The sequence below is a fragment of the Aulonocara sp. 'chitande type north' Nkhata Bay genome, linkage group LG10, assembly GCF_057382095.1.
Source record: "Aulonocara sp. 'chitande type north' Nkhata Bay isolate Kocher_YH1m ecotype deep benthic linkage group LG10, A_spYH_male_GT1.1, whole genome shotgun sequence".
Classification (NCBI taxonomy): domain Eukaryota; kingdom Metazoa; phylum Chordata; class Actinopteri; order Cichliformes; family Cichlidae; genus Aulonocara; species Aulonocara sp. 'chitande type north' Nkhata Bay.
In genome coordinates, this window is record NC_141353.1 from 21,300,794 (window position 1) to 21,314,454 (window position 13,661).

General features: G+C 40.4%; 2 protein-coding genes across 2 annotated transcripts; one reads left to right on the plus strand and one right to left on the minus strand.

The window, feature by feature from the left end:
• The first annotated feature begins 117 nt into the window (after positions 1-117).
• Positions 118-6,953, plus strand: LOC147320829 (F-box only protein 40-like). The gene is made up of 6 exons (XM_086307514.1): positions 118-465; positions 1,039-2,205; positions 3,480-3,766; positions 3,936-4,067; positions 5,439-5,778; positions 6,521-6,953. Exons 1-6 carry the CDS (start codon positions 463-465, stop codon positions 6,737-6,739), a joined length of 2,148 nt encoding a protein of 715 aa, XP_086163640.1. The 5' UTR covers positions 118-462; the 3' UTR covers positions 6,740-6,953.
• Positions 6,954-7,047: 94 nt separating this feature from the next.
• LOC147320830 (TLC domain-containing protein 2-like) lies at positions 7,048-10,390 on the minus strand. The gene is made up of 5 exons (XM_086307515.1): positions 10,211-10,390; positions 10,042-10,117; positions 9,816-9,898; positions 7,962-8,167; positions 7,048-7,438 (listed from the first exon to the last, which is right to left on the minus strand). The coding sequence occupies exons 1-5, from the start codon at positions 10,271-10,273 to the stop codon at positions 7,267-7,269; spliced, it is 600 nt and encodes a 199-aa protein (XP_086163641.1). The 5' UTR covers positions 10,274-10,390; the 3' UTR covers positions 7,048-7,266.
• Between the last annotated feature and the right edge of the window lie 3,271 nt (positions 10,391-13,661).

A 13,661-nucleotide genomic window follows, 5' to 3' on the forward strand; every position in this document is an offset into this window, starting at 1 on the left:
CAACTGCAAAATAAATTCACATTGACAGTGTTTTGACAACACTTAAATATCCACTAGAGGACTCCGTTTGGATATTAAGCAAGAATCTGCCTCGTTTTGCTGCGCGCAGAATGAAAGTAGGCAGATTTCTGATGCAAGTGTCTGAGACGACCAGTAACCCAAACCATGTCTCTGACCACCCGTATAAGATTTCTCAGTCAGTGCTGAGCTCTATTTATAACACACAAACACACATAACAGACACACATGGAAACACTTGGTCTTTAAAAGTACCAGAAGGAGTGCGAGGACTTTCTCTCCTTTCAAACCTCAAACCCTCTTTGAATCTTACGCCACAGGATTCTGCTGATATCCTCTGATTGTCCATTTACATGCACTGGGCTCAGTCTGATTAACAGTTTCCTTTCTGTTCGCAGGGCAGACCTGCAGCTTCAGAGACCTGGCACCAGAGGATCTGAAAAAATGGTATGATTTCATTTTTGCAGTCGTCAGATCCCCCCAAAAATTTCAAAACGCTGTTGGTTGTTTTTCCTTCAGCAGCTTTACATTTGTCACATGAGGTGTGTTATGTTTGTCATCTCTCCATTGAACACATATGTTGTTTGCCGAAATCCTTTTTAAACCTGTCTTGTTATACATCTATTGTTTCTACTTTTAAAAATTGACAAAAGAAGCTGGCTTAGTAAGACCTCCTGAAAAATCAGTCTGGTCTCTCTTAGTTTTTCCAAATCAGAGTGATCGTTCTTGGGCATCCAACATGCAAAAGCATGTCCAGTATGATTGTGCAACAGCACAGATTTTTCTATGATATCACTTCGTAGCTCAAGACGGGATAGTCAGTCAATGTAGCAGCCAACACGATGTGCAGAAAGAAAGTCAGGTTAGAAACAGAACGTGCGACATTGACTCCTTCTTCACCTAATTCTTCTACATATTTCAGCTTTAATGAGTTGTGTTTTAATGTCTTGTGTTGCTTTTTGAGTAAGTCATCATTCTTACACGGCTGGCTCCTCCTGTTTATTTTCTCATTCAAATCAGAGTCACCGTTCTCGGGCCTCCAAGGTGCGCCACCACATCCACTGTGATTCTTGCTACAGCCGCCGCTGCAGGGCTCGGGTAGAGGCCTCTGTGTGCTGCGCAGTCATCCCCTGCCGTCTGCTCTGTGGCGCTCTCTTCCACCTGTGCAAAGAAGAGGATCACCTGCTGCTCTGCCCTAATGTGAGGGTGCCCTGCATCAACGCTGAGTACGGCTGCCCGATCCAATTGCCTCGCTCTTCACGGGCAGCTCACCTCCAGGTGTGCCCGGCCAGCGTGGTGTGCTGCTCCATGGAGTGGAACCGCTGGCCAGCCAATGACGCCCACTCCTTCCCAAACATGGAGCTGCATGAAAACCTGCTCAGAGAAAGAGCGCAGGGAAGGTGTCTGGACCTGGCCTTGGCTCTGAAAGACCAGGACCGCCTCTTTCACTCCATGAAGATGAAGAAACTGTTCCCAGAGCTGATCCAGTGTGTGGAGGAGGAGGAGAGGAAGGAAAGGAGGATGGAGGAGGAGAGAAGGAAGGAAAAGGAGAGGAAGAAAAAGGCCATGTTGGAGAAGGAGGCAGCAGAAAGGGCAGCTGCAAAACAAGCCAGTGAGCTCGCCTGGGCCTCTTTTAACACGTACAATTTGAATGATAATACCCCTGATGACAAAGAAGAAGAAGAAGATGAGGAGGAAGAGGTTCGGGTCGAATATGAGCAGGGGCTTACACAGGAAGAAAGAGAGGCTCTTGCAAGGGCATCAGGAATAGAGGCTGATCATCTTGAAAATTACAGCGCCTGGGAGCGAATGTTCAGCATGGAGATGGGTGGATGCAGGGAAACTGAGGGGACAGCTGTGGCAGGAAGGGGACGGGGACTGGCTAAAGGGAGGGGGAAAGGCTTGAGCACCGTTACGGAAGAAGATAAAGCAGATACCTGTGGAGGTGCAACATCATCAAACACCTGCAAACTGCTGACCAGCACTCTGAACAAGAAGAAGTTTACATATGAGCGCCTGGAGCCAATGAAGATCATCACTGTGCGCACTTTCAAAGTCCCGACCAGCTTTTCTGCCAAGCAGAGCCGCATCCGCAACCCAGGTTTTTACAAAAGAGAGAGCAAAGCTGTGGATACCAGTGACCTGGGGGTGGCACTAGAGGCAATGCCAGTGTGGGAGGAAGTTCAGGTGAGGCAAAGAAATTGAACCTCCTTGTAGACTTTTTGTAAAATTGTCCTTTTAGACCTGCAAAGGCTTTAAAAAAGTCACTAAGGTACAGCAGAAACAAGCAGTGAACACAGCACTGATTCATTCAGATTCATTCATGCATTCAGACCTATCAGCAGACAGCTGCTTATTGTTTTAAAGGTGTGTCTTAATGTTTTGCTTGATTGCTTACTTGCTTTTAGCTTTATAGTTTTCAGTCTCTATTGACCCCAGAGGAATATATGTTGCATTCTGTTTCACGAGATAGTTGCTAATGCTGTGCATTTTGTAGTTTTGTTAGAGAGGTGACCCATGAATTCAGAATGGCTGAAAAGCTCTGTAGACAAGTCCAGTAAAGGATTTCCACAGACTCAATACCTCCTTTTGCATTACTCATAATGATTTTAAGACTTTCCATGTGCATTAGTTCTTCCTGCGCTCCCATCCACAGTCCTAAGACGTGTATGTCAAAGTAATTAAACATTATAAATGATTCAGCAACCTCATAGAGCTGAATCATTGTCCTGAATTGTAAGGTCACCTTACAACAAAATGCAACAATAATAATATTAAAAGAGATTTAAAAGCCAGGAATAATATGATTGTAAAACATATAAAGCATGATGGTTATAGCTGACACCCTGATGAAAACAGAGTCTAGCTGATGAAGGTGAATGGTAATAAGTTTGAAGCGAGAAGACAAAGTTACTGAAGTTCTTTCAGGTCATTTACAAAAATGTATGTCTATTTTCATTTTTACTTTCTTCGGTAGGTTTTAGTGCTGGGACACATGCAAAAATTATAAAATAAACCACTTAAGTTGGTTATCTAAGAGGAGAGTGTGGCTTTGCTGCAGGACAATATCAGAAAGAACTGTTGGTTTTTTTTTTTTGTTGTTGTTGTTGTTTTTTAGGGCTTTTAATTTCTTTTTACATTTTATAAGCCGACAGTGTGAGTGAAAAAACTTCTTTCATGTTCTTGAGCAGGAATATATCTTTCTTGTACCTTCTTAGACTGTATTTTAAATCCTGGAGCATCACAAGCCAATGGAACAAAATGTGCAGAGAACAAATATTCATGTTTTCTCAAAGTACGGAGTAAACAAACAAGTGTTACTGTTTACTGATGACGTTTTCTGTCATATTTGTCATATGTTTAATAAATGAGAGTCGTTTTTGCTTTCGTTGTTGTTTAATGCTCACCAGCTACGAAGCTCCCCGATGAAATATTGCTCTGTTGTTTGATTGGCTGCTCAGGCCTCTCTGCTGTGCTCCCTGGAGAAGGAGCTGAGGGGTCACCTCATTGCAGAAAGCGTGTCCACAGACGGTCTGTTAACAGACGAAGGCACGCAGACCTACAGCTTTCTGTCGGCTCCTTTCCGGAGAAACACTTCGCTGGCCGACCTGACGGCTGTCAAACCGCTTGAGCTGCACCTTCAGCTGCAGGTGGAGAGCGTCACCAGCCGACATCACAAGGCCAGCTCTGCCTTCACCTTCCTCTGTGGACACACCTTCCAGTGCAGAGAATATGGCAAACATTACAAGTGAGTTGTTTTTTCTTAAATATTTAGGTTTTGCATCGTTTAAAGAGATTAAGACCTGAACAAGAAATACACAAAGCAGTCACTGACTCAGAATGATGCTCTAAACCCCATCTGATACTGTGAGAGCAAAGTGATCTATTTCTAATAAAAAATGTTCTGTCGTGTGCAGGAACGTCCACAGTGATATCCAGATGTGTGTAAACGGATGGTTCGAGCAGAGATGCCCGCTCGCTTACTTGGGATGCAGCTACAGCCAGAGGAGATTTCAGCCCTCCACACACGAAGCCACCATCAGCTACAAGTGAGAGAAATCACAGAGTTCATCGAAATGTAAACAAATTTAACTGTGAGCTGAAGCGTGTTAGAGGGGTACAGGGTACACATTCTAACTGCACTGTGTCCCAGTTACATTTCTAATTCACTTTCTGAGCTTTATAAACAATAAAAAAAAATCAATTCAGAGTTGTGTAGAAAATAAAAAAGCTCTTTATACAGTCATGTGATAAAGAAAGTTTACACAGGAGTGCATAGACTCCTGTGTAAACTTTAGTGCTGGGCAGAGAGTAACTGCAATAATCTGAAAAACATTTGCAAGCAACAGTGAAGTACATTTACTAATTACGTCCTTTGTACAGATGAGACCACAGTGGAGGTTTGGCAGAAACTAAGCAACATGTGAGCACAAACACCTCAAACTAACTTTAAAGCACGGTGGTGGAGGAGTGATGGTTTGCGCTTATTTTGTAGCCAAATGACCTGAGTGCACTGCAGCCACTGACTTGAACAAACAAAACCATATCAAAGTATTCAAGAGTCAAATGTGAGCCTGGGTCATGCAACAGGGCAATGATCTCAAGTACAGGGAAAGAAAGTACTTTTGCAATGACCCCGTCCAAAAACTGATTCAAATGCTGTGGTGGGAACTTAAGAGAGCCGTGCATAACCGTGCGCCCACAAACCTCCATGACACAACATTGTAAACAAGAGTGGGCAAAGATTCCTGCACAGTGATATCAAAGTTTCATAAAGTCTTGCAGAAAATGATTACTTCACGTTATTGCTGCTAAAGATGCTTCTGAATCTGAGCTGCTGAATCGTGGCGCGTGTAGATTTTTTTTTCCACACTTCTCGTTATGTCAAAGTGAATCGTGTAAATCTGCAACAACTATTTGTAACCACTTGAGGGCAGCAGAAACACACTATCAAACTGACTAGTTAAACATTTTGCACATAGTTATCTGTTCACATATCCTGCAGATGCAGAACACAGCTGTCATGTTTTGGCCTCCTTGAGTAATATTTTCTCCTTTTTGGATGTTTGTAGCTTCTACAAGCACACAAATACACTATCTGTAAGTTTAGCTCTTAATGCTTCACTCTTATATTTCATTGCTTGCAAGGTGTCCCTGATTTTGGTTTTGGGCTGTAAAATTGAAAGCATCAAACTGAACAACGCTTCAGAACTTCAGTTAATCTTTTATTTCATCACAAGTCACACTTTTAACATCACACTGTTGTGAAAATAACAAATATGATGCATAAATTAACCTTAAAGCTACTATAACTTTTATTTTAACAATCTATAACTCAGATCAGAGTCAAAGCATTTTAATCCTCTGCAAATAAAAATCCAATACTCTTTCAAAGACCACAGTTTCGTCTGTACTTTCAGCGATGATCTAGGCTGCTTCAGCCTGATTCCCACCACCTCTGTTTGCCTGGGTGACACTTCCCAGACATCCAGGAGCACGGATGCCTCCACCAGCTTTGCTTGGAGGAAGAGAGGCAGTCGAGCGGGAGGAGCGGACGACTCGCTGACCTCTCTTCCCTACGAAGTGCTGTGCCACGTGGCCAGTTTCCTGGACAGCTTTTCCCTGTCCCAGCTGGCTATGGTGTCCCACCTCATGAGGCAGGTGTGCTCCTCTCAGCTGCAGGAGAGAGGGATGGTCACCCTCCGCTGGGAGAGGAAGACCTACTCTCATGGAGGAGCCAAGTGGAGGGTGAAGCAGAGGGTAAGATTGGAGCCACGCTAACAGGACTCACAGTAGACATAATGCGAGATATTTCATGTTTATCAGAATCAGAAAGACTTTATTTATCCCCAAGGGGCAATTAAGATTAGAAGTAAATATTAGAAATAAAGGCAAGAATACAGCATAAAAGAAGGAAGATATGAGGGACGAGTGCAAGTTTGGCTTTGAGCTGGAGGCACAAGAAACCAGATGATTGTTGATCTTGTTGTCATCATGTAGCAGGGTTGCCTTGATAGTAATCAAGTGATGCTACATTTAGTTTAGAAAACACAACGCTGACGTTTCTTACCAGGCTGTTTAATTGTTGAAGGCCAAAGAAGTAATCGCATGCAACATTTCACAGCAAAAAGTCAGTGAATGAATGCAATTTAACATCTTTGTAATCATGAGTCTTTTTTTCTGACTTCATGAATCACATAATTCATGCTGTGACCACTTGGAGCAGATTATATTAGAAATATTGACTTCACCCTAAAGAGCACCCTTATCTAAATATAATTGAAGCAACTTCAGAATAAATAAAAATGACAGATTGAATGGTTTCCCAGTTTGAAAAAGCAGAGGCCTGCAAATCACCTCATTTTTTAGACTACTGTAATAGTGACCATTCTGGACAATCAAAGCACTGAAAGATTTAATGTGAAATAAAATGTGAGATATCCCACTTTTGCAGTCAGGACCTTATATTTAGTTGCATCTCCATCGCTGTTCATCACTGCAGGTCTGGCAGTTCAGTACCTTGTTCTCTCCGGTGGATACGTGGTGCTTTCAGGATGTGCCGCCTATCTCAGAGCATCTAAAGGTGTGTCGTTATTATGAGAGGGAGTCCAGGACGGAGAAGATTTACCTGCCACGCATGCGAGAAGAAATCCAGCCCAACACAAGCTGCAAACCTCCCACTCTGGTTACCATGTTCCAGCAGAAGAGAATCATGATGTAGTTCACTGTAAACTGGTCTGGTTTGGGGTTTTATTGCATGTTAACTTCTTTTCCCCCTCCTTCTATTCCTATATCTCCTGCCACTGCAGTTCACTTTAAAATTACAGGAGAAAAATCACAATAAATATAAAATTAATGCTTACAGAGATAAGTTTTGGGGTCACATGTTGAACTGAATCTTAGAAACTACATATATTTAAAAATGATGTCAGAAGAGCACTGAAGTTCATTTTAATTATAAATAAATAAATCAAGCTACAGATATCTGCTGTTTTTATTCACACGTTTCTTTTTCACAGATGCTTTGCAAATGGTTATAAACTGAAATGAGAGGGATTTCATGACTAAATAGTATCACCAAACACTTTATCTTATGCATCCACATTTTATTTTATTTTATTTTGTGTTACGCCTGTAAACAAAACATATTTGCTTAGAAAATGAATTGCAAGTGCAGCGTTAACCACGTGATGAGGTAGAAAACGGATTCAAGTCACTTGTGCAGGAGTAACACAGCTCTGCTTCCCCCTAGTGGTTCTCAGTGGCATTGCGCATTTTATAAAACATCGCCACGTTCATGGTGGAGATGAGACTCAGGCCGGCGGCCCCCATCATCAGGACATAACGAGGAATGTGTTCACTGTGACGGGCCAGCCAGCGGCTCATCCAGCCCAGCGTGCAGGCACGAAACACCAGAAACCTGCAGATGAAACAGAAGAAACAAGCTGACAGATACCAGTCTACACTAAAGTCACCATGCAAGGCCCAGATAGTGAAAGCTTGGGATTCAGTATCTTGCACAGTATCTGAGATATTGATGTGGGAGCAGCTGGGATAAAACTGGCACATCTGTGATTATTGGACAACAGTTTCAGGCAGATAAACACAAAACAGGCCTTTCAGGAAACAGATTAAAGAAGTAAAAGTAGAGCGCAGATGGTTTCCTGGAGGCCTCACAACTTTAAGCTCAACAATTCTGGTTACACAACCAATTATTAGGTTTCGGGGGAATTAGCTTTTTCCTCTCCTTAATAAATGAAGCCATCATTAAAAAAAAATTAACGAGGCTTTACTCAGGCTAAGTTTGCATAATATTAACATTTATTTGATGTAACATATTCAAAAATGCTTCAAATGCTTTTAAAAAGGTGCTTTATGATCTTTTCCCACCTCGCATAAAAAGATCATTTCTTCCTGCTAAAAAGAATTCCTGAACCACCTACGTTCCCACGTTGAGCCAGCTGGTGATGCTGTAGGCGAGAGAGGGCTGAGGGGCGGTGAGTTCAGTGCCTGGCTTGTTCCTCCGTCCTGAGAGGATGAGGAGCTGTCTGAGATGAAGGAAAACAGAGTTGATCTCTACCAGCAGAGACACCGCTGCAAAACCCAGATAGAGGCGGGACGTCACAGCCAAACCGAAGCATGAGATCACCTGAGAGAAATGTTAAAACAGCACATGCAAAGAGACAGCAATACAACACTTTATTTACACGTTAATCATGCAAAAATCACAAGTTTTAATCATGGAAAATGTGAATTAGCTAATTTCAGACCACCCAGAAATGAATGTCAGTAAGTGATATATAGAAACCTGCTGGACCATGATTATTAAAGGCTTTATAGCCTTTAATAATTATGAATTTTTATGAATGAATTTTTACACACCATCATTAGTATTTGGAGGATGAATTTCAGGTTGTCAAGCTCCACACGTCCCCTGAGATCAGCTGATCTGTGCCAGCACACACCAGCTGATGGCTCTGCTGATTGATCTCATAATTATCAGTTTTATATTGGCTGTTATTGATGCGTGCTGAGAGGCGACGCTGCTGCCCTCCCACTATTGAAAATAATACCGCAGGAAATAACAGAATGACAACAGAAGAGAGTTTAAAATGTTAATAAATCGCTGTAAATAAAGTTTGGTAAAAGAGTTATGTAACTAAACATTCTGTGAGATTTTTTTTTTTTGCATGAATTTAATGAATTAAGTATCTGGATAAATTAAAAACAAGCCAAACTTGATGAAGGAGAATATACTGTTGGGTAACCTCAGGAATGTGGTGACCCACTCTGAGAAAACTGGACGCAAACATATAAAACTTGAACCTTGAACTTTGATTAGAAAGGCTTGTGCAGGATTAACTGTTCGCCACGTAAAAATAAATAACTCGTGTCTTTGGATAAAGTAGAACCTGCATAGAGATACTTAGCAGCACAGTCAGGAGCAAACGCACCATGACACAACATGTGCTGCCTGAAAGCAGGTCTGCTGTATGCGCTGACAGTAAAATCACAGCATAGAGCAGCACGACTGAGGTTTCGCTCACTGACCTCGTCGTTATCACCCAGATATGGGATGAGTGCTATCACCAGACTGACTCAACTTTGTGCTTGTGTTCTTAGATTACACACTCAGGAGATGAAACAGTACTCAGATCCCGTATTTTAAATGGATGACAGAAATTAAGCTTATGTGAAAGTTCAATAAGGAAGATCTGTAATCACTCATCTGCCTGCTTTCCTGGCTCTTCGGCTGCTAGTCTGTTCATTTCATTACTGCCACTTTCCCCTGCTGTCAATCTCAATACTGACATCGTTATATTCTTCATTACTACTTTCTTCTTGCCTGGCTTCTTTGAGGCGATCAGCCTCCACTCTGCGTTGTTTAAATCTGTGATCTCTTTTCAGACTCATCTCTCATCTTCACTTCACTGAACTCAGGTTTCATCTTCACCCCCACCAGCATCTCAACTCCGCAGGGTCTTGTCCAAAAAATCCTATCAAATCCTATCCTGTGAATAGCTGCATCACTCTACCTCCATATTCAAAAATGTAAAAAACAAAACAAAAAGCAGCTCATTATGATCTCTTATGAGGTCATAATTTTCACTTACATTTGTAAGGACAAGAGAGAAGTATCTTAAGTATCTTATTAACTGAGATAGATGGATTATTATTCCCTGTTTTTGTGTAAAATAAACTGATGTGTTCCCGTTACAAAAAGTGTATGTTGGTTCATGTTTTCACACTGTGTTAGCAAAAACACACCCAAGCATTAGACCCACAAAGGTCATTACCAAAGAGTGGTGGAGGAGTAGCTCCCAGGACTGTTTGAAGGGCTGGTTCAAGGCCATGTCTAGGAAGTCGTGGATAAAATACCCTGGAGGAGAGGTAGAAATATGCGTGCAGGCTAATGTATTTAAACAATGCTAAAGTATTAAACTGCTATCAAGTTATTTTTTGAAATTCAATGTATACACATTTGCATGTGTGTGTGTGTGCGTGTGTTTGTGTGGGCATCACCTGTGGATAAAGACTGTGGGAGTGCAGGGAGCAAAAGGAGATCAGGTCCTCCATCATCTGAGGGTGACGGTAAAAGCTGCAGGGCGAGAGAGCCCACAGGAAGAGTGAATATCACACGAGTAGAAAACAAACGTCCACACTACCCTGACTGCTGCGCGCCTCTACGAACCATAAAACAGCCCCCGCTCCTGTCAGGCAGCTGTGAGCTAACGACGTGCTGACATTCCTCCATTTCCAGGCTTTCCTCTGTGCCGGCTGCGGTGTTGGCAGGACTCTGATGACTGCATTGAGCAGTTTGAAAGAGCCGGCAGAGCCTCCAGTGAGAAGAAGTGTTGATTTCAAATCCATAACAATACACTGTAAAAACTGTGATTGGGGTTAATTAGAATCTAATAGGAGAGTAATAGTAATTATTACTCAGTAAAAACGTGTATGAGTAGTTTTAATCAAATCTAAGCAAAATTCAACAATTTTGAGATGTTCAGTTATTTAAATTTACACAGTTTTGTTTGGGGTAAATTCAGCAATGGTTTGTTGAGTAGATTTAAAAAAAATGTTTGAGTACTAAAAAAATTTAAGAAATCTAATAGATTTAACTGATGAAAGCATTTTCATTTTAATCATTGTACACTTCCGCCCATAATCCTTTGTGCCACGTGCAGGACACACGCGCTTCATGAGTGGACGTCTCCGTTTTGTCAGAGGTAAGACTTCTTAATTTGTTCAAATATAAGACACGGTTTAAACAATAACGTATATCGGTTTTGAGTAAAGGTTTTAAACAGTATGATACGTCGAAATTTTATTAATAATCATCACTGTAATGATAGTATCGTATTTTTACACAAATGGCAGTTAGTGGACTGCTAGCACAAGGTCACTTTCCAAGCCTTCACGACTGTGTTACTGAACAGCTTTAACTAACCACATGTTTTACCGTATTAAAAAATATCAACGGTATATTCCGATGAGTTTTAACGTCTTTCATCCACGTTTAAAAGTTCATGAAAAGGTTTTGCGGTCAGTTGTGAGTGATTTTGTCAGCCACAGTCAGTTTTTCGAACTCCAGTTTCCAATAATGGCGGCCGCTACTAAGTTTTAAAATTACTCTTAGTAATCTTTCTGGGTCACAAAATAAACTTTTAACATATTTTCAGGCGCGAAAGTAGCTGTGTAAACATCAAATATCTGCTTGGTTTATCAAGATATCGCATGTTTGCAAAAGTGCTTCGACGTTTTCGGAGCATCTGCTACCCACCACCTCGATAGCAAGCCAGGAGCTTGAGGGTCACTGAAGCCGCTGAGAACGGCACAACTCCCGGCACATCATTTTCAGATCACCGCGGGGTTTCGCTACTCAGTTTAAACGTAATGTATAAGTCACTTAGACAACCTAAAAATGTTATTGTTTGGTTTTTTTCAGTGTTTTATTTGTTCGTGAGTAAATCGGTTTGGCTGAGATTAAAGTTATTAGATTAGATTAGATAAAATAAAACTTTATTAATCCCCCGGGTGGGTTCCTCCTTGGTTTTTACACAGCTGACTAAACGTCAAAAATGATAATGTTGCTTTCCTTTCAGGTAATGGAAGATCCCTCAACTTAAATTCACCTGATCAGCATGGGATTGAAGTTGCAGGCTATCATAGCCAAGGTATTTTCCACAGACATTTCAGCTTCGAATTTTATTTAAAGAATTTTTTTGTCAAATTTCATTTGCATGGTGCACAGCTCCACTAATTTGTTTGCATGTTTTTGTCAGTGCAAGAGGACGCCAGGACGTCACTGATATAATTAACAACACAATTATGGGTTTCATGTTTTAATTGTATTTTAAATACATGTCTATTCTTAGTAAAAAAAACAAACAAAAAAACACAAGTACAGGTATTGCTGGGTTTTTGTTTTGTCCCAAGAAGGAAAAACCCTTTCTGACGAACATAAACTAAATTAGATAAAAAAAAACTAAATGACTAAATTAATGTAATTTACTAAAACGACACATTTAAAGATTGAACCTGTCAAGCATGTTGACAATACCTTTGTGTTGACTGTCAGCACCCAGGCATGTGCATTAACATCAGCTAATTATCGCACATAATGCTCCATGTGATGATAATTTGATATTTAACAGTTTTTTTTAATACTGCCAATTCTCACAGTTTTGTCTTAATAAATGGTCACTTATCTGATGGTAATTTTTGGAATTCTTGCTCATTTTCAGTCACCAAGCAATCCTAGCAATAACATAACCAGAAATCTGGTTATTCAGTGCTTGATGGTGTACCTTGGGGAGTCCATTGATCAACTGATCAAAGAGTACAGTGTAAGTGTTGAAGTAGAAACATTATTCTGTTTTTGTTATTCATATGTGTTTGTCAAGTTTCAAATAATTTGAGGCATTATCATGTTTTATTTGTCATTCAGCTACAGGATGTGTCCAGGAAATATTTCATGTGTGCAACTACAGTCAGAAAACCCATGTGTTTGTTGTTTCAGGATGCTGATGAGGATGGTGTGTCACAAGATCTTTCTGAACAGAGGATGAAAATCTACAAAATCAAGGCTGTTGGATCTGAGGAGGATGACATTGGCATTGTGCTGGAGGGTGTGAGAGTTATGCCTGCTCTGGGCAATTTTCCAAGAGCATGCGCAATGCTGGTTGGATTGACATATGCAGTCGATCTTGCCTATCCCAAAGAGCTAAAATACACCTTGGAAGTATTCCAGAAACTTTTCCTTGAACTGGATTGTGCTAAGCTCTCACCAAAAGTGAACAGCCTCAAGAACAAGTTATTGGCTTAAACGAGGACTCTGAAAGAATGAAAGGGAAGTAAGCTCACTGAAAACCTTTGGTTTGTCTTTGTTAGATGCAGCTATCTTTTCAGTTTTTAAGTTAATTTCATCTTATTCATATCTTACCCAAATGACCTGCAATGTGTCAGGCTGTATTTGTGCTCTTCATTTTAATTTTGTTTTTTATTACCTACAAGTTTCTTAGGAATATTCTGTTTGAAAGGCAGCAAATTGGAGGAATCACTAGTGAAGCTTTTCTTTGTTTATAGTGTATGTTACTATAAAACATTGGTTTAAAACAACTTTAAAATTTAACAGAAGTGCAGTCCTGTAGCTGTAGAAATGTTACTTCCTCTTACATGTGTCTTAGATTTTCTCAGGTTAAACATCCAAATTGGGATAAAAGGTTGATTTACATTATTGATATTCCATGTACATGAGTGAAAAACCTTTGTTCTACAGTTATATTGAGTGATTCAATTTAACAAAAGATTGACAAACTAAAGTTTTTGTTTGTCAATCATAAATAAGTAACAGAGATAAAGGAAACGGTAAAAGATATTCAAATTTCAGGTTCATGTTGATATTACAGTCTAAAGATTAATTTCTTTTTTACAAAACTGGTTTACATTCATGCAGTTTATGTTGCTGTTGCTCTGTACACAAAGCTGTGTGATAAACTGTTTATGACACTAAAACAAATTTACAGCAGAGGAATGTATTTAGGAGATCAGGAGATTGTTGATGAGAATTCAGTGTATACGAGCAGAAAAATGTTATATTATAAATTACTGTGTTTTATTTTCCACAATAAAACAAATTACTG